This window comes from Pan paniscus, chromosome 20 (genome assembly GCF_029289425.2).
Source record: "Pan paniscus chromosome 20, NHGRI_mPanPan1-v2.0_pri, whole genome shotgun sequence".
In the NCBI taxonomy this organism is placed as follows: domain Eukaryota; kingdom Metazoa; phylum Chordata; class Mammalia; order Primates; family Hominidae; genus Pan; species Pan paniscus.
The window spans coordinates 11,381,031-11,406,198 of record NC_073269.2 but is presented as its reverse complement, the minus strand read 5'-3'; the positions used below and the strand labels follow the sequence as shown (position 1 = coordinate 11,406,198).

The following is a 25,168-nucleotide window of genomic DNA, read 5'->3' as shown; positions in this document are numbered from 1 at the left end:
GACCTTGGTGAGGTGGTTGTGCATGGGCTTTGGACTCAAGCTGACATTGTCCAAATCTTAGCTTTGTATTTTCCTAGCAGCACAATCTTAAGCAAATGATATCATTGTTTTGAACCTCAATTTCCTCATCTGAAGACTTAGGAGATAATTATAAGACCTACATCATGGCCGGGAGCAGTGCCTCACACGTGTAATCCCAGCACTTTGGGAGACCAAGGTGGGTGGATCACCTGAGGTTAGGAGTTCCAGACCAGCCTGGCCAACATGGTGAAACCCCATCTCTACTAAAAATACAAAAATTAGCCGGGTGTGGTGGTACACACCTGTAGTCCCAGCTACTCGGGAGGCTGAGGCAGGAGAATTGCTTGAACCCGGGAGGCAGAGGTTGCAGTGAGCTGAGTTCGCACCACTGGGTGACAGAGAGAGACTCCGTTTCAAAAAAAACCTACATCACAAGATGGTTGTAGCTTTCAATAAGATAATAGCCACAGAGTGCTTAAGGCACTTGGCCCATAGTAGAAGTTCCGTAAGTGATTTTAGGAGGCAGTAATGGAAGGGGTGAGAGAAGCATCTGCAGCAAAATTTGATTTGCAAGAGGATTCCAATGCATGATGTGCAGCTGCCTGCTTGGGAATAGGGGGTTCCATGGGATGGGTCTTCTTAGGCCACTACTGTGTTCCTGTGGGGACGTCACAGGACCCTCGTTAATTCTCATTACCACTGGGTAAAAGGTCAGTCCTTAGCATGCAAAGTTGTGATTACAATTGGCACCAGGGAAGGGACATGAGAGATCTCCATGACCGCTTTCATCACCATCATCACCATCAGCATTACTGTCACTTCCACCATCCATGCCACCATCACCACAACCATGCAGTCCCTCTTCACTATTACCATCACTGCCATCACCACCACTATCATCACCGTCACCATCAGCACCACCATCACTATCGTCATCATCACCACCATCACCATTACTACCACCGGCATCACCACCACCAAGACCATCATCATCACCACCATTACCATCACCACCATCATTACCACCATCACCACCACCACTATCGCCATCACCACCATCACCACCACCACCATTGCCATCACCACCATCACCACCACCACCATCACCATCACCACCATCACCACCACCACCATTACCATCACCACTATCATTACCACCATCATCATCACCACCACCATCACCATTACCACCATCCCCATCACTACCATCACCATTATTACCACCACCACCATCACCATCGCCACTATCACCATTACTACCACCATCACCATCACCATTGCCACCATTCCTATCACTACCATCACCATTATTACCACCATCACCATCACCATTGACACCATCACCACCATCACCCTGATTACCACCATCACCCAAGCCACCATCACTATCACCACCATCACCATCACCACCATCACTATCACCATCACCACCACTTTTGCCACCATTACTATCACCATTACTATCATGTCCACCATCATAACCACTGTCAGTACCATCACCACCATCACCATTATTACCACCTCCACCATCACCATCACCACCATCACCATCACCACCATCACCATTATTACCACCACCACCATCACCATCATCACCATCACCACCATCACCATCACCACCATCATTATCACCACACCACTATTATTACCACCATCACCATCACTATCACCACCATCACCATCACCACCATCACTGTCACCACCATCACCATCACCACCACTTTTGCCACCATCACTATCACCATTACTATCATGTCCACCATCATAACCACTGTCAGTACCATCACCACCACTGCCACCTTCATCACTACCTCCACCATCATTATGATCTCCACTCCCATCACCACCATCACCATCATGACCACTGCTATCACATCCACCACGACCACCACCACCACTACCACCATCATCATCCTTCCCACTTCTCTTCACAGGTAGCTTTATTCAGGACTTACCATGTGCCAGCAGGTCTGACGGGTCATCTCACTGAATCAGCATGAAACTGTAAAATATGTGCTCTTTCTTAGCTACGTTTTGCAGACAAGAGGCTTGGAGGTAAAGTCACAACCTCAGGGCCACTTAACTAGTAGTTGTAGATTTGGGATTCAAACCCAGGTTTGCCTGTGCACCAAATTCTAAAGCCATCTGACAGTGTATGGCCAACAAGTAACTGTGCGTGAAGCATGGAGGGAGAACTGTCACATAAACACACAGGCAGCCCCAACAGATTCCAAACTCAGAGATCAAAGCAGCATGAATATATCAAAGCAGGAGTATAGACCTCCCAAGAATAGTTTTTAAAGTAATTTTGTGGCCGGGTGCGGTGGCTCACGCCTGTAATCCCAACACTTTGGGATAATGAGGTGGGTGGATCACTTGAGGTCAGGAGTTCGAGACCTGCCTGACCAACATGGTGAAACCCCTTCTCTACTAAAAATACAAAAATTAGCTGGGTGTGATGGTAGGTGCCTGTAATCCCAGCTGCTTGGGAGGCTGAGGCAGGAGAATAGCTTGAACCTGGGAGGTGGAGGTTGCGGTGAGCCAAGATTGCACCACTGTACTCCAGCCTGGGTGACAGAGTGAGACCCTGGCTCTAATAATAATAATAATTAATAATAATAATAATTTTGTTTCCTCTTTTATTAAAACGCTTCATTATATTATTTTGACTGCTAAGGCAATGTACATAATTTAGAATTACAGCTGAAAAAAGAGAAATTTAAAATCACTCATACTGACATTCTTCTATTAACATTTAAAATTCTCTTACATGTGATATACTTTCTTTATAACCTACATTTTGTATTGATAAATAATAGTGGCACATATTTATGAGTTACATATGATATATTTTGATACATGCATACAATGTGTAATGACAGAATCATATAACCTCCTTTTGCTCCTAATGCTACGTCATAATCACTTTCTATGGTTGTTTGTTTATTTATTTATTTATTTTGAGACAGAGTCTCGCTCTGTCACCCAGGCTGGAATGCAGTGGTTTGATCTCAGCTCACTGCAGCCTCCACCTCTTAGGTTCAAGTGATTCTCATGTCTCAGCCTCCCAAGTAGCTGGGATTACAGGCACTCACCACATTGCCCGGATAATTTTGTGTTTTTAATAGAGACGGTGTTTCACCATGTTGGTCAGGCTGGTCTCAAACTCCTGACCTCAAGTGATCTGCCCGCCTCTGCCCTCCAAAGTGCTGGGATTATAGGTGTGACCCACCGCGCCCGGCCCTATGTTGTTCTAATAGCCTCCTACAACATTATTTTTGCATGTGATATCAGATTGTTTGCATTGCACATAATTGTTGTTTTCCTTCCTGCTTACATTTTGTGAAACTTTTCTGCAAACTACTTAAAGCATCTTCTCCATCAGTGCCTCCCTCATCATTGGCAGCGCCTTTGAAAGGCTTCACAGATGTGCAGAGCACAATATCTTTGCTAATGTGCACTGGAGGTTTTATCTTAAACCCCAATTGGCCACCGACATTACCTTAGGAGAGTGCTTTCTGCATTTTAAATTGATATCTATAGGCCAACGCTTACTAAAATGATCCTTAAAGTCTTCTTTGAAAGACTCATTTAGGCCTGGCTTGGTGGCTCACGCCTATAATCCCAGCACTTTGGGAGGCCCAGGTGGGTGGATCACCTGAGGTCAGGAGTTCGAGACCAGCCTGACCAACACGGTGAAACCCTGTCTCTACTTAAAAAATACAAAAATTAGCCAGGCGTAGTGGCGGGAGCCTGTAATCCCAGCTACTCGAGAGGCTGAGACAGGAGAATTGCTTGAACCCAGGAGGCGGAGGTTGCAGTGAGAAGAGATCACGCCATTGCACTCCAGCCTGGGCGACACGGTAAGAAAGGCTCATTTATAGTAATGTCTAGTACTTCCACTATTTTCTCTGTTAGAAATGATTTATGTTTTGAACAGAAAAGATCTTCACTTGGCTCAAAATTCAAAAGATAGAAGAGGGTAAACTGAAAAGTCTCCTTGCCTCGGCTTCCCAGCCACTTGCTTTCTTTCTCTCTTTTTAAAATATCGTATTTTATTTTCGGCTGAGCGCAGTGGCTCACACCTGTAATCCCAGCATTTTGGGAGGCTGAGGAGGGCCAGCCTGGCCAACATTGCGAAACCCTGTCTCTACTAAAAACACAAAAAATTAGCCAGGCATGGTGGCAGGTGCCTGTTATCGCAGCTACTGGGGAGGCTGAGGTAGGAGAACCGCTTGAACCCGGGAGGCGGAGGTTGCAGTGAGCTGAGATAGGGCCATTGCACTCCAGCCTGGGCGACAGAGTGAGACTCCGTCTCAAAATAAATATATAATAATATATTAAATATATATTTATATTTATATATATTTACGTTTATATAAATATATGTGTACATACTTCTTTCTTTTATTTTTTATTTTTTGAGATGGAGTCTTGCTCTGTCACCCAGGCTGGAGTGCAGTGGCACGGTCTCAGCTCACTGCAACTTATACCTCCCAGGTTCAAGTGATTCTCCTGCCTCAGCCTCCCAGTAGCTGAGATTACAGGCACATGCCACCACACCCGGCTAATTTTTGTATTTTTAGTAGAGACAGGGTTTCACCATGTTGACCAAGCTGGTCTTTAACTCCTGACCTCAGGTGATCCGCCCACCTGGTTCTCCCAAAGTGCTGGGATTAAAGGTGTAAGCCACTGTTCCCGGCCTATATTGTGTATTTCAAAATGGCTAAAAGAGTAGATTTTAAAAGTTCTCATACCGAAAAATGATAGGTATGTGAAGTGATACATATGTTAATTGTCTTGATTTAATCATTCCACAATGTCAGCCAGGCGCGGTGGCTCACGCCTGTAATCCCAGCACTTTGGGAGGCCGAGGCGGGCGGATCACGAGGTCAGGAGATCGAGACCATCCTGGCTAACATGGTGAAACCCTGTCTCTACTAAAAATACAAAAAGTTAGCCGGGCGTGGTGGCGGGTGCTTGTAGTCCCAGCTACTCCGGAGGCTGAGGCAGGAGAATGGCGTGAACCTGGTAGGCAGAGCTTGCAGTGAGCCGAGATCGCGCCACTGCCCTCCAGCCTGGGCGACAGAGCAAGACTCAATCTCAAAAAAAAAAAAAAAAAAAAAAAAAAAAAATCATTCCACAATGTCAAAACATATTATAGCCCATAAGCATATGTAATTATTTATGAATTTAAAAATTAAATATAAACAAATCAATGACAGCAATGTAAAAAAAAAAAAAAAAGAAATAAATAAATAAAAAGTGAGTAGTTTGTCCTGTGGAGTTTTCCAGTCTTGATCTTGCCGATTGCGATAGGACAGGATTTTAAATTCCAGCCTTATAGTTCATCAGATGCATCCGTTTTTTAGCATTTGTTGGGTGATAAACTTGTTCCCTATAACCAAATACGCTAAGATCATCCTCGCAGGGTCTTTTCCTTGAGAGAGTTACCCAGAGGCAGAATTATTGGATCAAACGAGAGGGAGAGATGAAAGGGTTTTTTTTGTTTGTTGGTTGGTTTGTTGGTTTGTTGGTTTCGAGACGGAGTCTTGCTCTGTCGCCCAGGCTGGAGTGCAGTGATGCGATCTCGGCTCACTGCTACCTCCGCCTCCTGGTTTCAAGCAATTCTCCTGCCTCAGCCTTACATTTTGATAAGCACTGGCCACGGGGCTTCTGAACTTGGGACCATCAGAAATTGGATTTCATGAGGTTTATTCGTTCCAGGCATTCTGACCACGTCCTGCTTCAGAGAGATTGTTCCCGGCGTCTCAGTGCTATGGGGAGCAGGTGCCTCCTGGTCCTGCTGTCAGGTAAGTGGAACAAAGAACTCACTTTCCTTCTCCTCATGCCCCTGGTGTCCTCGCTTGATTTGCTTCCTCAAATTTGGCATTTTCTCCAGCAATAACTGCCTGTGCCTGTCCTGGTAGAAACTCTCCTCTTGAGTCAGTTAGGCTGGGCTGCCCCAAAGCAGAACGGAAACAAGCACTCATGTGTGTAAATAGTTTTTTTTTGGGAGGGGATCCCAGGAAAGGAGGGTGTGGGGAGGCCACACAAGAAAGGGTGAAGAGCACTTTAGGAGGCCAAGACAGGTGAATCACTTAAGGTCAGGAGTTTGAAACCAGCCTGGCCAACATGGTGAAACCCCGTCTCTACTAAAAATAAAAAAAAAAATTAGCCGGGCGTGGTGGCAGACGCCCATAATCCTAGCTACTCTGGAGGCTGAGGCAGGAGAATCACTTGAACCTGGAAGGCAGAGGTTGCAGTGAGCCAAGATTCCGCCACTGCACTCCAGCCCTGGATGACAGAGTGAGACTCTGTCTCAAAAAAAAAAAAAAAAAGAAAGAAAGAAAGAACGAAAAAGAAAGTCATCTGCATTCATAGGAACCCTCTCTGGGGTAGGCTAAAGGGTCACTTCGAGTATCTGCTACATGGATTGACACCAAGTGGGTCCACGCTTGGAGCGTCATAGCTCAGTAAGTTACAACCTAGACCTTCCCACCCCCTCCTCTGGGCTTTAGGGTCTTAGAGATGAGAAAAAGAAATCTCCATAGGAGGCATCAGATGCAGTTTAAGGATGGAAGGTTTGTTAAGAGACCTTACAGGTAAGTGATGTTCCATACTCTATGTAAGGGGCAAGCATATTTTTTCTGTAAAGGGACAGGTAATTTGAATTTCAGCTTTGTGGCCCATATGGTCTCTGTCTTAACTACTCAACTCAGCTATTCCAGCCCTAAAGCATCCATAGACCTCATGTAAATGAATGGATGTGGCTGCGTTTCAGTAAAACTTTATTTACAGACATAGGCAGCTAAAATTCACATCGTTTTCATGGCCATTAAGTATTATTCTTCTTTTTTTTTTCCAACCATTTAAAATGTTTTAAGTAAAAAATATACAAGTCACCTCAACTCATAAGTCCAGTTTGCTGACCCCTACCCTATGGGAATCAAGTGATATTTCTCTCTGAAAAAAAACTATTCACAGGAAAATTGGTGTTGAGTGTTTTAGGTCATAAAAATGTCCATGACAGCCAGGTGTGGTGGCTCACAGCTGTAATCCCAGCACTTTGGGAGGCCGAGGTGGGCGGATCACAAGGTCGGGAGTTTGAGACCAGCCTGGCCAACATGGTGAAACCCCATCTCTACTAAAAATACAAAAATTAGCCGGTCATGGTGGTGGGTGCCTGTAATCCCAGCTACTTGAGTGGCTGAGGTGGGAGAATTGCTTGAACCCAGGAGGCGGAGGTTACAGTGAGCTAAGATCGTGCCACTGCACTGCAGCCTGGGCGACAGAGCAAAACTCTGTCTCAAAACACAAAAAATTGTCGGTAATGGAAAATTTAAAAGGACCTATGGGGTTTCCATTATATTTTTCTTGGACAGTGTGTGGTTCGAGGTCTGGACTGTTATTAAAATAAACTGTTGAATATAGAAAGGAGATTGCCAACTTGGTCTTTTGGTGCTAGGACATAGAGAAGAAGCTGAATTTGCTGCTGAGTTTTCTGAAATTGGGAAACACAGCTGCAATCAGATGCACTTCTCATACTTCAGAAGGATATGATGTCCAAATCTGTGACTCTTGCGTTTATAACCTGCCTGGAAGATGCTATGGTGAAGCTTGCATGTGTGACTGGGCAAAGAGTTAGGGTTAGTTGCCCCTAACTCACCTAGCCTTCAGCCACGCAGAGTCCAGGGGATCCCTGTCTGAATGATCCCCTCCTCTCTCTGTTCCAGGTCTCACTGTCTTACTGGCTCTGCCAGGATCAGAAGCCAAGAATTCTGGAGGTGAGTCTATTCATAGCCAAAGGCCAGGGGATAGGAAATTGGGATCTGGAAGCTTCCTTTGGAGGAGGGAAGGAGCTTTTTTCAAGAGACAGAGCATGGAGTCTCTGGCACTTTCTTCTGACTCTTTGGCGGTCCCAAGAGCTGTTTTCCCATCTCCATCATCACCATCATCTGCATTTACATAGCAAAGCACATCACACGTGCCATCTCAGTTAATCCCCACGACAATCCTACAAACTCAGCATGGGCATTATCCCCACTTGATCAAGGGTCCTCCAGAGAAGTGGCTGGCTCAAGGTCACATGGCTGGTGGATGCTAGACTCTCCTCTTTCTTTCCCCAAACCTGTGTCTTGAGTCATTCCAGGAAATGCTTTGCCTTCACCACAAGTCATTGCTTGGGTTCCCCCAGAAGCAGACCCTGAGAGCAACTCGTTGTTCTGGGAGGGAATCCTAGGAGGCACCAGCTGGGAGTGGGCAGTGGCATAGGAAGGGGAGGAGCTCATATAAGATCTTTATCAAGCAAGTTACATGCGGGCAGCTGGAGTTTAATCCCTGGAGGCAGCTGTTGGGTATGGCATGGAGCAGGCACCTCAGATTTGTACCCCTCAATGGGTAAGGAAGCTATTGATTATGACTATGTTCTAAATTGTGGTAAAATGTACACAATGTAAAATGTAGCTTTTTAACTATTGTCAAGGGTACAGGTCAATGCCATTCAACATTTGCACTGTTGTGCAACCATCACCACCATCCACCCACAGCGTTCTTTCTAGTTGCAGAACTGAAACTCTGTCTCTATGAAACACAAACTCCCCATTCCTCCTCCCCAAGGCCCTGGCACCCACCATTCTACTTTCTGTCTCTATGAATCCAGCAGCTCTGGGTATCTCATAGGAGTGGAATCATACGTTATTTGACGCTTTGTCCTGGCTTATTTCATGGAGCATAATGTCCTCAAGGTTCGTTTATGGTGTAGCATGTGTCAGAATTTCATTCCTTTTTTTTTTTTTTTTTTTTTGAGACTGAGTTTCACTCTTGTTGCCCAGGCTGGAGTGCAGTGGTGCAATCTTGGCTCACTGCAACCTCCACCTCCCGGGTTCAAGTGATTCTCCTGCCTCAGCCTTCCAAGTAGCTGGGATTATAGGCATGCACCACCATGCCAGGCTAATTTATTTATTTATTTATTTTGCATTTAGTAGAGACGAGGTTTCACCATGTTGGTCAGGCTGGTCTCGAACTCCTGACCTCAGGTGATCCACCCACCTCGGCCTCCCAAAGTGCTGGGATTACAGGCATGTGAGCCAACATGCCCGGCCAGAATTTCCTTCTTTCTAAAGGCTGAATAACGTACTACTGTGTGGATGGACCACATTTTGTTCATTCATGGGCACCTGGGTTACATACAACATTTGGCTATTATGAATAATGCTGATATGAACATGAGTGGACAAATATCTCTTCTATACACTGCTTTTGATTCCTTTGCATATATTCCCAGAAGTGTGATTGCTGGATCATATGGTAAGATCATATGGTAATACTGATTTAGAATTTTTTGAGGAATTGCCATACTGTGTCTCATAGACAGTGCATCATTTTACATTTCTACCAGCAGTGCACCAGGGTTCCATTTTCTCTACATTCTCACCAACACTTGTTATTTTCTGTTTTTTTTTTAAATAATAATGAAATTGGCTTTTTTTTTAATGCACTATCTTCTATCAATCATTGATAAAGGGAGCTACTTAGGAAAGGCATTGTTAACCTGCCATGTGATGAACAAAGAGAATTCCGGTAGCCAGGGTGAGCCTGCAAGGAAAGAAACACAGGTGCCGGCATTTGGAGGTTCACCTATCTGGCAAAAGTGGTGTTGGTGGCAGAAGTGGGACATGGCTGGGCACTATGTGCCACTGTGTTCAGCAATGGGCTGGGTGCCAAAAGGATGCCAACAGAGCTATTCCTAAGATGACATTCTTCTAACCGCAGCATCGGTACATGGTAGATGCATACTGAATATTTCTTAGATGAATGAACGGATTCTGTTTCTCTGCAGCTTCCTGTCCTCCATGCCCTAAATATGCCAGCTGCCACAACAGCACCCACTGTACTTGTGAAGATGGCTTTCGGGCCAGGTCTGGCAGGACATACTTTCATGATTCCTCTGAGAAGTGTGAAGGTAAAAATATTAACGGGGTTTTAATTTAATCTCTCATTAGTGATAACTATTCTGTTCCATGTGTCCTCTGCCCAAAACACATAAACCCATAGCCCAAATAAAACCCATACCTCTTCAACGGACTATTTGACAAAGTACAGCCATTGGCCAGGTGTGCTTGTCCCTGAGTCCTTCAGATGGAGAGCACAAGTATAAGTCTGTGGTCCAGAGCACCTTCTGCCTGTGGGTCCCTTGCTTGAACCTCAGCTCTGGTCCATTCAGCACGGAAGGCTGAAGTGGTTGGGAGAGGCAAGACACATAAACATTGCATAAGTCTCTGTTGCCCAGGCTGGAGTGCAGTGGCGCCATCTCTGCTCACTGCAAGCTCCGCCTCCCGAGTTCACGCCATTCTGCTATCTCAGCCTCCTGAGTAGCTGGGACTACAGGCGCCTGCCACTATGCCTTGCTAATTTTTTGTGTTTTTAGTAGAGACGGGGTTTCACCATGTTCGCCAGGATGGTCTCAATCTCCTAGACTCGTGATCCGCCCGCCTCGGCCTCCCAAAGTGCTGGGATTACAGGCGTGAGCCACCTTGCCCCGCCTTTTTTTTTTTTTTTTTTTAGTCAGAGTCTCACTCTGTTGCCCAGGCTGGAGTGCAATGGCGTGATCTCAGCTCACTGCAACCTCCGCCTCCTGGGTTCAAGCGATTCTCCTGCTTCAGCCTCCTGAGTAGCTGGGATTACAGGCACGTGCCACCACGCCCAGCAAAGTTTTGTATTTTTAGTAGAGACAGGGTTTCACCATTTTGGCCAGGCTGGTCTTGAACTCCTGACCTCAGGTGATCCACCCGCCTCAGCCTCCCAAAATGCTGGGATTACAGGCGTGAGCCACCGCGCCCGGCTGAGCCAGGATTTTAGTAGTGTGGTCCTTCCTCATCTCTCTCAAGCTTTTCTAATAGTGTGTTAACTTACCCTATATTTATTCCCCTGCTATGCACTATGTGTGTTAAACTGATTTAGCAAATGGCGTGACTTAAAAACAACATTAAAAACAACAACATTCCATCCTTATTCTAGTGATTTGACATGTCACCTTTACCATGTTCTAAAGCTCCATAGGTACTTGCGTCTATGTCTGGACTTCTAGTCTATTCCATTAGTCTATTTTTATTTATGCATGCATCAGTACCTCTTTGTTTAGTTGCAGCTTTATACTTTGTTTTAATGTCTGGTTCCCACCTTGTAGTTTTTTCTGGCTACACCTGCATGATAGTAACAACTTGTCTCTCACCCCATAAAATACATGTAGATGTTTTTAAAATTGGAATTGCATTAGATTTTTAAATTAACTTAGGGAGAACATTGATGGACAATGGTTGGGCAATAAAGATTTCATGGGCAAGGGAAATGGTATAATTCTATGAAAATGAAAGCAACACTTTCTCTTGATTCACAGATATTAATGAATGTGAAACCGGGCTGGCAAAGTGCAAGTATAAAGCATATTGTAGAAATAAAGTTGGAGGTTACATCTGTAGCTGTTTGGTAGAATATACTTTATTCAACTTTCTGGCTGGTATTATAGATTATGATCATCCGGATTGTTACGGTAAGAACCTCCAAATCCTATTTCCACTATGAAAAATGATGGGGACTTGGGGGAGACTCTGAGAGATTCTCTAATTTCAGGCCAGGGTAAGAGTGCAAAGCTCCATCCTAACCCTTGTCCCTCATTCCTTTGTTGTCTTTGATGATATTTTCCAAGATGGTGTCATCCAAGCCTTGGCATCAATAACTATCTCTATATAGATGCTTCCAAATGTATGTGTCCAATACAGGTCTGTTTCCTGAGCTTCCAAAAGGGCACCTCTAAATTTCTTCTGAATTTCTCTATTTATTCATCTCTCACTCACCTTAAATTCAATTTTTATGTCTATCTACCCATCTACTAAATCTGACGAATTCACAGTGATACCTCTGGTTCCAGTTCAACATCAAGGCTTGTCGGAAATTCCCTCTTTCCTTATTTGTAGCTTCCTTCTCCAACAATGAGAAACCTGTCTCTCACTATCCACAATTTATTTATTTGTTTAATTCCAGTATTATTTCACTTTTTGGGTAAGAGAGATGGGATTTAAGTGCTAAATCTTCCACTTACCATCTGGCTTTCAGTTAATGACTTAATTTCTATATACCTCATCTTTAAATGGGAGTAGTAATATTAATAGTATCTACTGTGTCAGTTCTGTGTTGCTGCATAACAAGTTATCCCCAAATTTAGTGGCCTAAAACAACACATATGTATTGTTTCATAGTTTCTTTGGGTTAAGGAACTAAGCATGGCTTAGCTGAGTCTTTTGCTTCTGGGTCTATCACAGTTGCAATTGAGGTTTTGTCGAGGCTGTGGTTTCATCTGGAGACTCGACTGGGGCAGGTTCTGCTTCCAAGCTACTCACAAGGTTGCTGGGAGAATTTAGTTCCTTCAGAGCTGTTGGACTGAAACCCTCAGTTCATTTCTGGTGGCTGGTGGGAGGCAGCCTTTAGTTCCTAGATATGTGGGTCTCTACAGCTTGCTTTGTTATAGCAAACACATTAGAATAGCCAGAAAGAGAGCATGAATAAGACAGGAGTCATAGTCTTTTATAACCCACTCTCAGAAGTGACATCCTATCACGTTTGCCATATTCTGTTCCTTAGAAATGAGTCACTTAGTCCAGTCCACAGTCAAGGGAAGATTACCCAAGGATGTGAATTCCAAGAGGCAGGGATTATTTGGAGCCATTTCTGATTCCTTCTTACTGGGCTGAATAGTGTTCTCCCCAAATTGATTGCACCTGGAATCTGTGAATGTGGTCTTATCTGGAAATAGGGTATTTGTAGATGTAATAAGTCAAGATGTGGTCATATTAGATCAGAGTGGACCCTGAATCCTACATGACTGGTGTCCTTATAAGATGAAGGATATTTGGACACAGAGACACACACACAGGGAAGATGGCCATGTGAAGACAGAGGTGAAGATTAGAATTATGCTGCCAAAGGGCAAGGAATGTCAGAGATTGATGGCAACCACCAGAGGCTGGAAGAGGCAGGGCAAGGTGTTTCCCTGGAGCCTTCAGAGGGAGCATGGTCTTGCTGGCACCTTGATTTGGACTTCTGCCCTCCAGAACTATGAGACAATACATTTCTATTGCTTTAAGCCACCCAATTTGTGTCACTATATCATGGCAACCCTAGCAAATTAATACACCTTACCTATTCATTATTATTATTTTTGAGATGGGGTCTCACTCTGTTACCCGGGCTGGAGTGCAGTAGTGTGATCTTGGCTGACTGCAACCTCTGCCTCCCAGGCTCAAGCGATCCTCCCACCTCAGCCTCCTGAGTAGCTGGGACCACAGGCATGTGCCACCACACCTGGCTAACTTTTGCATTTTTGGTAGAGACAGGGTTTCACCATGTTGCCCGCACTGGCCTTGAACTGCTGACCTCAAATGATCCGCCCGCCTCGGCCTCCCAAAGTACTAGGATTACAGGCGTGAGCCACTGCACCCGGCCCCTACTCATTATTAATGTATGTGAAATATTTAACAGTCCTAGGCACCTAGGAAGGGTCAGTTAATACTGGATATTATGCTGTATATGCCTTTTCTACAACCTTCAGTGTTCCTTGAAATGAGATAATACATATGAAGGCACGTTATATACTGCGATGTGTAGGCAACTGCTTCTATAATATTAACTCAATTAACACTGATTTCTTCCATGTCACCCTGATGTGTTGGGACCCTCTGCTATATACTCCCACACCATTGTGTCCTATTTATTATTGATGATCGATTTTGGGAAGTCCTGTTTTATTTTATTTTAGGTTTGGGGGTGGTACATGTGCAGGTTTGTTGCGTGGGTAAATTGTGTGTCTCTGGGGTTTGGTGTATGAATGTTCCCATCACCCGGGTAGTGGGCATAGTACCTGATAGGTAGCTTTTCAGCCCTCATCAGCCTCCCACCCTCTCCCTCTAGTAGTCCCCACTGTCTATAGTTCCCGTCTTTTTGTCCACATGTCATGTTCTATTTATTAAGAGCGTCCCTTGCAATTGCTTAATTATTTATTGATAATAACTTGCTTAATGACTTTCCTGCCAGACTTCAGATTCCACAAGGGGATACCTTGGTTTCTTTTCCTAGCCTATATCCATATAGTTCAGCATTGTGCCTGGTTTTGAGTAGGTGCTGAATAAACAGTGTTGACTAAAGCAGTAGGTTGGTGCAAAAGTAATGGCGGTTTTTGCCATTTCTTTCAATGGCAAAGATGGCCATTACTTTTGCACCAACTCAATATGAAACTGGAAGACCCATTCTAATTCTCTTTTATAATTCTACTGTGCAATACCTTTTAGGCTTCTTAGAGGGGAATTAGGATGGGCTGCGGAATTATTAGGGAAAGACTCAACTTGAGGGTGACTGGAAGAAGGGATGTAAGCAGGGTGTATTTTCTCCCATATCTCTTTCAATGACATCTTTTCTTTCACAGAGAACAATAGTCAAGGGACGACACAGTCAAACGTGGATATTTGGGTGAGTGGGGTGAAGCCTGGATTTGGGAAACAGCTGGTACGTATAACTATGCCATTTTCCTACCCAAACATTAACATGTCTTCCTGTGATTTTTAGGGTAGGGTAGTTCTATCCAGGGGTAATTTTGTCCTCTGTCCCAAGGTCATCTGTCAATGTCTGGGGACACTTTTGGTTGTCATACCTTGGGGGTGATGTGTGTGACTGGCATCTGGTGGATGGAGACCAGGGATACAGCTCAACATCCTACAGTGCCCAGGACAGCCTCCCACAATCAAGAAGTGCCCAGTGCCACATGTCCATAGAGATAGAGAAATACAAGCATAGGGGAAAAGTGCCTCAGCTGGCATTCAAAGACCTACATCAAGCACCTAGATTCTCAATGCCACACGCACCTTGTAGCACCTTAATAAATATCGTTGCCTTCTGGGCTCCCCACTCCAACACTTGTGCATATTCCCTATTTCTTACATTTCAGTAAGAGTCAATCTAATTAGCTTAATTTTTTTGGAAGGAAAATCTGAGAAGAAATGGAAGCAGAGAGGACTTTGCAAGAAGGGCTACTCAACTAATTCAAAGCGTGGAGTTGAGCATCTGGAATGCGAGTTTTGCTTCTCCAGGAAAGGGTCAAATTTCTGAATTTGATATAGGTAAGAGAGGCTGAGTAGAGTCTTTATGACCCTCCATAAAGACCATAAAGACGTCTGGGTCCTGGCTTTGTCAGGGTTTCTGAATGATGAAATCTGTGGGCTCTCAGGATCACAGACCCTCTACACCAACATTCTACATGAGAAGGACTCCGTTTTCAAAAATGCAAATTCAAGGGACAAGAGAATAAACCAGCTCTCTTCTTCTTTTCAACTTCCCTTGGTATGATGGAAAGTATTTAAGAGCATATTCGCTATGCCACCATGGCTAGGGGATAGAAAAAACCTCGGTTATTTTCCTACTCTACTCTCACATAGTAACAAGAACACAGAATACTTCATCTCTGGTCACCAAATTATTGTGGGCTCCTTTTTCACACTGACCACACAGTTCTCCAGTGGACCCCAGCTGGGTGTTCTATAATTCAATTATGACATTATCTGACATTATCAACCAAAGAGAGCATCAGATCCCACAGGCTGCAAGCTTAGTCCCACAAAAGTATTCTTCACCTCAAATGCCAATCCCAAGTTCTAGGTTGTAACCCGTACGTCCAACTGACAGGCAGTAAATTAGAGTCCCATGACCCCTTCCTTGGGTTTGAGTAATTTGCTAGAGTGACTCGCTTAACTCAGGAAAGCACTTTACTTACATTTATCCATTTATTAAAAATATATTACAAATGGGCTGGGTGTGGTGGGTCACGCCACTTTGGGAGGCCGAAGCAAGTGGATCACCTGAGGTCAGGAGTTCAAGACCAGCCTGGCCAACATGGCAAAACCCCATCTCTACTAAAAAAAAAAAAATACAAAAATTAGCTGGACATGGTGGCACGCGCCTGTAATCCCAGCTCCCCAGGGGGCTGAGGCAGGAGAATTGCTTGAACCCAGGAGGCGGAGGTTGCAATGAGCTGAGATTGCACCACTGCACTGAAGCCTGAGCAACAGAGTGAGACTCCATCTCAAAAAATATATATATATTAAAATAAAAATATAAAACATAAATATATATTTATATATATTATATGTGTGTATGTGTGTGTATATATATACACACATTTATATACACACATTTATATACATATATATACACACACATATATATATACACACACACACACACATATATATATATATATAAAAAAACAAATGATACAGATGAACAGCCAGATGGAAGACATGCACAGGGCAAGGTATGGGAGAAGAGGTGCAGAGCTTCCAAGCCCTCTTTAGAGGTGCCACCCCGGGGACCCACACATGTTCATCAATCTAGAATCTCCTAGACAGCTTAACAAATCTTTTGGATTTGTATGGAGGGTTCGTTAGTTAGGCACGATTGGGTACATTATTGGCCATTGATATCAACTCAACATTTAGCCCCCCTCCTCTTCCTGTATCTGGGATGGGGGTGAAACTGAAAGTTCCAACCCTTTAATCTCACCATTGGTTTCCTTGGCAACCACCCCCATCCTGAGGCTATCCAGGAGCTGGCTAAGAGTCACTACATTAGAATAAAAGATATTTCTATAACCAAGAAAGTACAAAGGATTTCAGAGTTGAGTCACACGCTCCTGTCACTCAGGAAATTACAACGGTCTTAGGGACTATATGTCAGCAACTTGAGTCCAAGACCAAATATCAGAACAAAAGATTTTCCTAGTGATTCTATTGCTCAGGAAACTCTAAGGGTTTTAGGAACTCTATGTCAGGAACTCTGGTTTCTTTCTGACCTCTGTATCTGTTAATCATTTCAAAGAACCAATTTTTGGCTTTGTTGATTATTTATATTATCATTCCGTTTCCTTTCTCTTTGATTTTTGTTCTTTATTATTTCTTTCCTTTTACTTTCTTTGGGTGGAACTTGCTTTTCATTTTCTTTCTTTTTTTTTTTTTTTTTGAGATGGAGTCTCGCTCTGTCGCCCAGGCTGGAGTGCAGTGGCGCGATCTCAGCTCACTGCAAGCTCTGCCTCTCCGGTTTACGCCATTCTCCTGCCTCAGCCTCCCGAGTAGCTGGGACTACAGGCGCCCACCACCACGCCCAGCTAATTTTTTGTATTTTTAGTAGAGACAGGGTTTCACCATGTTAGCCAGGATGGTCTCAATCTCCTGACCTAATGATCCACCCGCCTCGGCCTCCCAAAGTGCTGGGATTACAGGCGTGAGCCATCACGCCACGCCTGGCCTTGCTTTTCATTTTCTAACTTGTTGTCTTGGTAATTTAGATTACTAATTTTAAACCATTCTCCTTTCCCAATATATGCATTTAAAACTTGAAACTTAGCTATAAATTAGAGCTATATATTTCCCTCTAAGCACTGCTTTAGCTGCATCCTGCAAGTTTTCATATACTGGGCTTTCATTATCATTTAGATCAAAATATTAAAACATTTCCTATGTAATTTATCATTTAACTCATGGCTTATTTAGAAGTGTGTTGCTGAATTACCAAATATTTGTGGCTTTTTAAGGTTTCCTTGTGTTAATGGCCTCATTTAATTTATTGTGGGTTTTAATCAAGAAAGGATATTGAACTTTGTCAAATGCTTTTTCCTACCTCAATTGAGATGATCATTTTATCATCAATTGAGATGGTTTTTATCTTCCATTCTGTTAATGAGATGAACCCTATTGATTGATTTACATATGTTAAACCAGGCTTGCTTACCAGGAAAAAATAGTTGTGATATATACTCTTTTTGATGAGTTGTCTGAGCACACACTATGTAGGATTTCAATCCTTTTGAATTTGTTTAGACTTTATTGATGGTCTATTTTGGCAAATGTTCCATGTGAACTTAGTGTCTGAATTAACATACCAAATCTGGTGGTATAACCGTGGTAAACAGCAGCTTAACCATTATTTCTTGAATAGTTTGAGCATAAGTGAGTCAGGGCTGATGTAGCAATACCATGCCAGCTCTGTGCTCTGCTGTCTTCAACATTCACCTTGAAGTACACAACAAGAGTTGTTGTACTATCACACCCTTTTACCAGCCAATGAAAAGGGGAAAAGAGAAGTTGAAAGGATGCCTGTTTCCCTTAGCACATGCCATTCTGTTCTTTGATCCATTGGCCTGAAAATAGTTGCATGGCTCTGCCTAGCTGCAAGGGAAGCTGGAAAATGGCTTGTCTTCAGCTTAAATTTAGTAGTTCTAGACGCAAAGAAAGAATAGGTAAATGGTGATCACAGGTAATAAGCAGTCTGCCATAGCCCCTAGGACAGTTTTCTCATTTGTTCTGAGACAAACTCTGTATACCCCAAAATGTTGAGGTTGACCTCACAAAATGATCAGCTCTTGTGTTTATAGGTTTACAGGGATTCTTCCCAAATGCAGAAGTTCTGTTCCTAGTGACTATCTTTTTTTGGAAAACATTTAAATGCTTAGCTACTCTTGCTTATAAAGATTGCATTCTCCCCTAACCAGGGACTCTGGTACCATTAAGTGTCCTGTGGAAACTGCTTAGCTTGCCTATCAGAGTACCAGTTCTGGGAAGCATGCCCTTCTCCTCTCTTGGGCTGTGGCCAGTGTGTTGCTAAGGCCATTTTGGCCACTCCATTTCTACCAGCCAAAGATGGGAAGAAGGTGCCATGTGGCCAACCTTGCATAGGAGAGATGGAATCACCAGTAGGAGGTCTTCCAGAAAAGGGAGTTCTTTAGCAAATTATTTAGGTATGAGACTTGAGAACAGGACTGACTTTCTTAATGTTTTCAGTCTATGAAACCAAGAGGTGCAATGAGACAAGGGAGAATGCTTTTCTGGAAGCTGGAAATAACACCATGGATATCAACTGTGCTGATGCTTTAAAAGGAAACCTAAGAGGTACCATATCTCCGATGAATTATCTTGACTCCAAATTCTACACATCATTGTTTTATTTCTAGGCGATTAAACCCTGGGGTGAGAATTCACAAAGCTTTTAAGGTAGGGAGATTCTACATGGTGGAATAAAATGATCTTCCTTAACCACTAACTAGGCATTTTGCAGAGAGAAGTCGGGCTGTCACATGGGGTGTGTACTTTGTGACATACACAAAGGTTTGCATAAGGATTCCTTGAAATGCCTCCTTAAAAGGGACTGGCTGGGCCGGGCACGGTGGCTCACGCCTGTAATCCCAGCACTTTGGGAGGGTGAGGCGGGCAGATCACAAGGTCAGGAGTTTGAGACCAGCCTGGCCAACATGGAGAAACCCCATCTCTACTAAAAACACAAAAATTAGCCAGGCATGGTGGTGCGTGACTGTAATCCCAGCTATTCGGGAGGATGAAGCCGGAGAATTGCTTGAACCCAGAAGGCGGAGGTTGCAATGAGCTGAGATCGCACCATTGCACTCCAGCTTGGGTGACAAGAGTGAGATTCTGTCTCAAAAAAAAAAAAAAAAAAAAGGGACTGGCTGATGCATGCTCTGTTTCCATGTAATGGTCTGAAAAGGTAACACTCAGTGGTGTCAGATTGCCTTGAACACTTCCTTGAGAAGCGTTTATGTACACCCTTTTTAAAAGAGCCGCCCAGTCTTGTTCTTTACCACAGATTGGAAAACAAATGTTCTCTACAAGGTCCAGAGAGTAAATATGTTAGGCCTTTTGTTCCAGACGACCTTTGTCATAACTACTCAGCTCTGCCATCAGAGTGTGAAAGCAGCCATTGATGATGTGTCAGTGAAGGAGTGTGACTGTGTGTCTATAAAACTTTATTTACAAAAGCAGGTGGCAGGCTGGGTTTTACCTTCACGGCATAGTGTTTCACCCACGCTTTATCTCATCACCTGAAGTCTCTGCAAAGCTCCTGCACTATGTATTTTTTCTAATTTATTCATTTGTTGGTGGCCGATCTCTCTCCCTACGACATCGTCAGCTCTCTGATGGCAGGGGTTTTGTCTGTTTTGTTCACTGCTGTATAATAATTCCTAGAATGTCTGGCACACAGTAGAGGATACATAAATATTTCCATGAAACATAAATGAATGAATGCGTATAAACTATTTCAAAGAGAAAAACCTGGTTACCTTAAAAATGAAATATCTGCTGCATTTCCTCCAAAAAATTCCTGGTTATTCATTAATCTTCACTCCTTACTGTGAGCTGTAGAGTAGGGAAAGGGAGGAAAGGGATCTAAAAATGAGTTGATTTTGTTGTTCTTGTTGAGACTGACTCTCACTCTGTTGCCCAGGCTGGAGTGCAGTGGCACAATCTCGGCTCACTGTAGCCTCTGCCTCCCGAGTTCAAGCAATTCTCCTGCCTCAGCCTCCCAAGTAGCTGGGATTATAAGCACATGCCACCAAGCCCTGCTAATTTTTGTATTTATAGTAGAGACGGGGTTTCACCGTGTTGGCCAAAGTGGTCTCGAACTCTTGACCTCAGATGATCTGCCCGCGTTGGCCTCCCAAAGTGCTGGGATTACAGGCGTGAGCCACCACGCCCAACCGTGTTGGATTTTTTGAATGGAGCAAATAGAAATACAGATGATAAGTAGCTTTGGTCAAAAATGGGATGGTAGCACGTGGATAACTGCAATTTGGGAAACACTCCCATCATACGGGTGTCCTGTGTGCACTGAACCTCCATGATTTTTTTCTTTTTTTTTGGAGTCGGAGTCTCCATTCACCATCTCAGCTCACTGCAACCTCCGCCTCCTGGGTTCCAGCGATTCTCCTGCCTCAGCCTCCCGAGTAACTGGGATTACAAGCACCCGCCACCACGCCTGGCTAATTTTTGTATTTTTAGTAGAGATGGGATTTTGCCATGTTGGGCAGGCTGGTCTGGAAATCCTGACCTCAGATGACCCACCTGCCTCAGCCTCCCAAAGTGCTGGGATTATAGGTGTGAGCTACCGCGCCCGGCCTGAACCTCTATACATTAAACTGTGGCTTCATGAAAAGGGGAGGGGGAAAAGGAAGACAGGGAGAGGAAGGGTGATAAGATGAGAAAGAGAAAAAATGAGTGAATTAATTAAATACAGTGGGTCATTCTGCATACCTTTCCACTAAATTAGGTACCCCAGAGTGAGCTTGAGGTGAAGGCTGAGAGAGTGTGGTTTTCTTAGCTTGCGTGAGTTCCACGTGCCCTTCTGAGGACAAGCATCTTGCCTCACAACTCTGGTTGTAATGCTCAAGGGCTCATATGTATTTTTAGGACTCTGAAGAGCATAATTTGCACATATTTTGCACCGCTTATAATGTATGGGGCATTACAATACATATTACATAGACAAAAATGCTGCACCCCAAGCGACACACGGTGTATTGAACGGCATTTAAGGGATTTCCAAGGGCAGTTTTAGCCATTCATTGCCTGCCCTACGACCCTCACATTAGAGAGTACTGTACTTTCTCTCCAAACTATGGATGGCCACTAATAGTATTTCTTTTCCATTTTTTTTTTTCAGAGAGCACTGCAGTTGCCCTTATCACTTATCAATCTCTTGGGGATATTCTGAATGCATCCTTTTTTAGTAAAAGAAAAGGGATGCAGGAAGTAAAACTGAACTCTTATGTTGTGAGCGGCACCATCGGTTTGAAGGAAAAAATTTCCCTGTCTGAACCTGTGTTCCTGACTTTTCGCCATAATCAGGTGAGAAACACCCAGGGCTGGGTCTCCATGCAGTACCTTAAAGGGTGAGCAGGTGCAGTCAGCTTCCCAAGTAGGAAACGGAATTCAGAAGTAAGAGAACACACAAGACACGCTGAGGCATCTTCAATGAGATTTTGCTTCACCACAGTGAGGATGGCTATTACCAAAAACTTAAAATATCAGTATGTGGCAAAAAGAAAAAAAAAAAAGAGGAACCCTTATAGATCTGCTGATGAAAATGTAATGTGGTACAGCCATTATGGAAAACAGTACAGAGGCTTCTCAAAAAGTTATAAACAGAATTATCATCTGTTCCAGCGATTCCACTTTGGGGTATGTGGCCAAAAGAATTGAAATCAGGATCTCAAAGAGATAACTGCACTCTCGTGTTTATTGCAGTATTATTCACACTAGCTGAGATATGGAAACAGCCTAAGTATCTGTCAACAGATGAATGAAGTTTTTTTTTTTTTGAGACAGAGTCTCGCTCTGTCGGCCAGGCTGGGGTGCAGTGGCGTCATCTCGGCTCATTGCAACCTCCATCTCCCCAGCTGAAGCAATTCTCCTGCCTCAGCCTCCCGAGTAGCTGGGATTACAGGAGTGTGCCACTAAACCCAGCTAATTTTTGGCATTTTCAGTAGAGACGGGGTTTCACCATGTTGGCCAGGCTGGTCACGAACTCTTGACCTCAGGTAATCCGTCCACCCCAGCCTCCCAAAGTGCTGGGATTACAGGTGTAAGACACCATGCCTGGCCAATAGTTTTGTTTTGTTTTTTTCTTAAGGGACAGAGTCTCACTCTGTCACCCAGGCTGAAGTGCAATGGCGCAATCTCGGCTCACTGCAACCTCTGCTTCCTGAGTTCAAATGATTCTCCCACCTCAGCCTCCCGAGTAGCTGGGATTACAGACACCTGCCATCATGCCTGGCTAATTTTTGTATTTTTAGTAGAGACAAGGTTTCACCATGTTGGCCAGGCTGGTCTCAAACTCCTGACCTCAGGCGATCTGCCTGCCTCAGCCTCCCAAAGTGTTGGGATTACAGGCGTGAGCCACCATGCCCAGCCTAATGTACAACACTCAATGTAACTACACTTAATAATGTATTGTACACTTGAGATCTGCTGAGAGAGTGCATTGCAAGTGTATTCACCACGCACACACACACACACAAATATGTGAGGTGTTGGATGTGTTAGCTTCATTGTAGTAATCATTTAAAAATGTATACATCTATCAAAACGTATAAATACAAATTCTTCTTTGTTAATCACACTTCAATAAAGCTCGGGAAGAAAGGAAGTGTTGAGGCATCCAGAGCTTGCCACAGTGAAATGCCATTCTCACGCTGAAGCCAAAAGGCAATGGAGGAGAAGCTCTATTGAGCTCAGTGGAAGCTGGAGGCAGGAATGAGGGATCGCTCTGCAGAAACTGGAGATGGCTCAAAGCAGAAAGGGCACAGGGAAGAAATACTTTATTTCTCTCTCTTCTCTCACCCAGTGAGTCTCACCAATGCCTCTCTTTGGTTCTATAAATAGCAAGGAAGCTGGCGAAGCCATTCAGAGGGTCAACCCCAGCGTGCTGAGCTGACCAGAGAAGGGCAGAATAGATGGAGAATAAACCCACCGCAGGCGTGGTGATGTGAAACTCTTCCTCTACAAGTGTATTTCCGATCCAGTTTCCAACACTGTGCCTTGTGATTAACCTGTAAAGTTGAAATAATATGCCGGGCATGTTGGCTCATGCCTGTAATCCCAGCACTTTGGGAGGCCGAGGCAGGCGGATCACTTGAGGCCAGGAGTTCAAGACCAGCCTGGCCAACATGGCAAAACCCCACCTCTACTAAAAATACAAAAATTAGCCAGGCATGGTAGTGTGCACCTGTAGTCCCAGCTACTTGGGAAGCTGAGGCAGGAGAATTGCTTGAACTTGGGAGGCGGAGGTTGCAGTGAGCTGAGATCACACCACTGCACTTCAGCCTGGGTGACAGAGCAAGACTCCATCTCAAAATAAAATAAAATAAAACCAGGAAGAGACCCACTTTCATACTATTCTCTTTCCAGCCTGGTGACAAGAGAACAAAACATATCTGTGTCTACTGGGAGGGATCAGAGGGAGGCCGCTGGTCCACGGAGGGCTGCTCTCATGTGTACAGCAACGGTTCTTACACCAAATGCAAGTGCTTCCATTTGTCCAGCTTTGCCGTCCTCGTGGCTCTTGCCCCCAAGGTACCAAGATTAATTCCTGTGAATCTGTGTATGTCCCAGAATTTGTGAGTTATCCTCTGCATTTCTTACAAAAAATTCTAAAGGTCGGGCGTGGTGTCTCACGCCTGTCATCTCAGCACTTTGGGGGGCCAAGGCAGGTGGATCACTTGAGGTCAGGAGTTCAAGACCAGCCTGGCTAACATGATGAAACCCCGTCTCTACTAAAAATACAAAATTAGCTGGGCATGGTAGTGCACACCTGTAATCCCAGCTACTCAGGAGGCTGAGGGAGGAGAATTGGGTGAACCCAGGAAGTGGAGGTTGCAGTGAGTCGAGATCATGCCACTGTACTCCAGCCTCAGTGACAGAGGAAGACTCCATGTAAAAAAAAAAAAAAGAAAAGAAAAAGAAAAAAGATTCTAAGACAAGGAGTCAAATGGTAGTAGCTTACTTGAAAGGGGATTACAGGAAACACTAGTGGGGGACTGAGACAATGAGATGGAAGTTAGACAGGTGTCAGTGCAGACAGCATTATCAAGCCAGTTACCACCATAGGTAACTGGAATTTATTCCCTCTGGGGGACTCTGGGAGTCAGTGTAGAACTCACATCTCTGGGTCATTCTATCTGAGCAGCAAGGGAGCTGGAGTATTTATACACTAACTCCCATTAGTCATTTGTTAAGAGCTGTATCCAGCACTGGTCGAGTTGTTTTGGTTTTTAACATTCCTGTGTGATGAGTGTTACTACTGCCCTCATTTTGAAGATGAGAACACTAAGTCTCAGAGAGATAAGTCAATTGTTTCAGGGACTGAACTAGGAAGCCCATCTGGCACTACCTCAGGAAAATAACAACACCATTGGACACCATAATGGATTCCCCCTTTGGTGTTTTGCAGGAGGACCCTGTGCTGACCGTGATCACCCAGGTGGGGCTGACCATCTCTCTGCTGTGCCTCTTCCTGGCCATCCTCACCTTCCTCCTGTGCCGGCCCATCCAGAACACCAGCACCTCCCTCCATCTAGAGCTCTCCCTCTGCCTCTTCCTGGCCCACCTCCTGTTCCTGACGGGCATCAACAGAACTGAGCCTGAGGTAGGTAATTTACCCAAATTACCTCATTGCCATAACGAATCCAGCCATCTTGTCCCACAAGAAGATGGAGAGCAAGGCATTAGTCAGCAGTGATGATGTAGAGAGGAAAAGTATG

The 25,168-nt window shown here is 44.3% G+C and overlaps 1 protein-coding gene across 3 annotated transcripts in view; it reads left to right on the top strand.

Annotated features, from left to right (window-relative positions):
* The window catches only part of LOC100967790 (putative adhesion G protein-coupled receptor E4P), a 47,396-nt gene that overhangs the window by 1,435 nt on the left and 20,793 nt on the right, over positions 1–25,168 (top strand). For 2 of the 3 annotated variants that reach the window (XM_008972680.4, XM_008972681.4), the window contains exons 2-11: positions 5,749–5,834; positions 7,758–7,808; positions 9,863–9,985; positions 11,420–11,572; positions 14,498–14,577; positions 15,053–15,188; positions 18,900–19,007; positions 21,571–21,755; positions 23,817–23,981; positions 24,859–25,053. In XM_008972680.4, the coding sequence (XP_008970928.1) occupies positions 5,801–5,834; positions 7,758–7,808; positions 9,863–9,985; positions 11,420–11,572; positions 14,498–14,577; positions 15,053–15,188; positions 18,900–19,007; positions 21,571–21,755; positions 23,817–23,981; positions 24,859–25,053 (1,230 nt within the window). In that variant the 5' untranslated portion in view covers positions 5,749–5,800. The remainder of the gene's footprint in view (positions 1–5,748; positions 5,835–7,757; positions 7,809–9,862; positions 9,986–11,419; positions 11,573–14,497; positions 14,578–15,052; positions 15,189–18,899; positions 19,008–21,570; positions 21,756–23,816; positions 23,982–24,858; positions 25,054–25,168) is intronic. The other variant, XM_003819356.5, reaches the window with a different exon arrangement.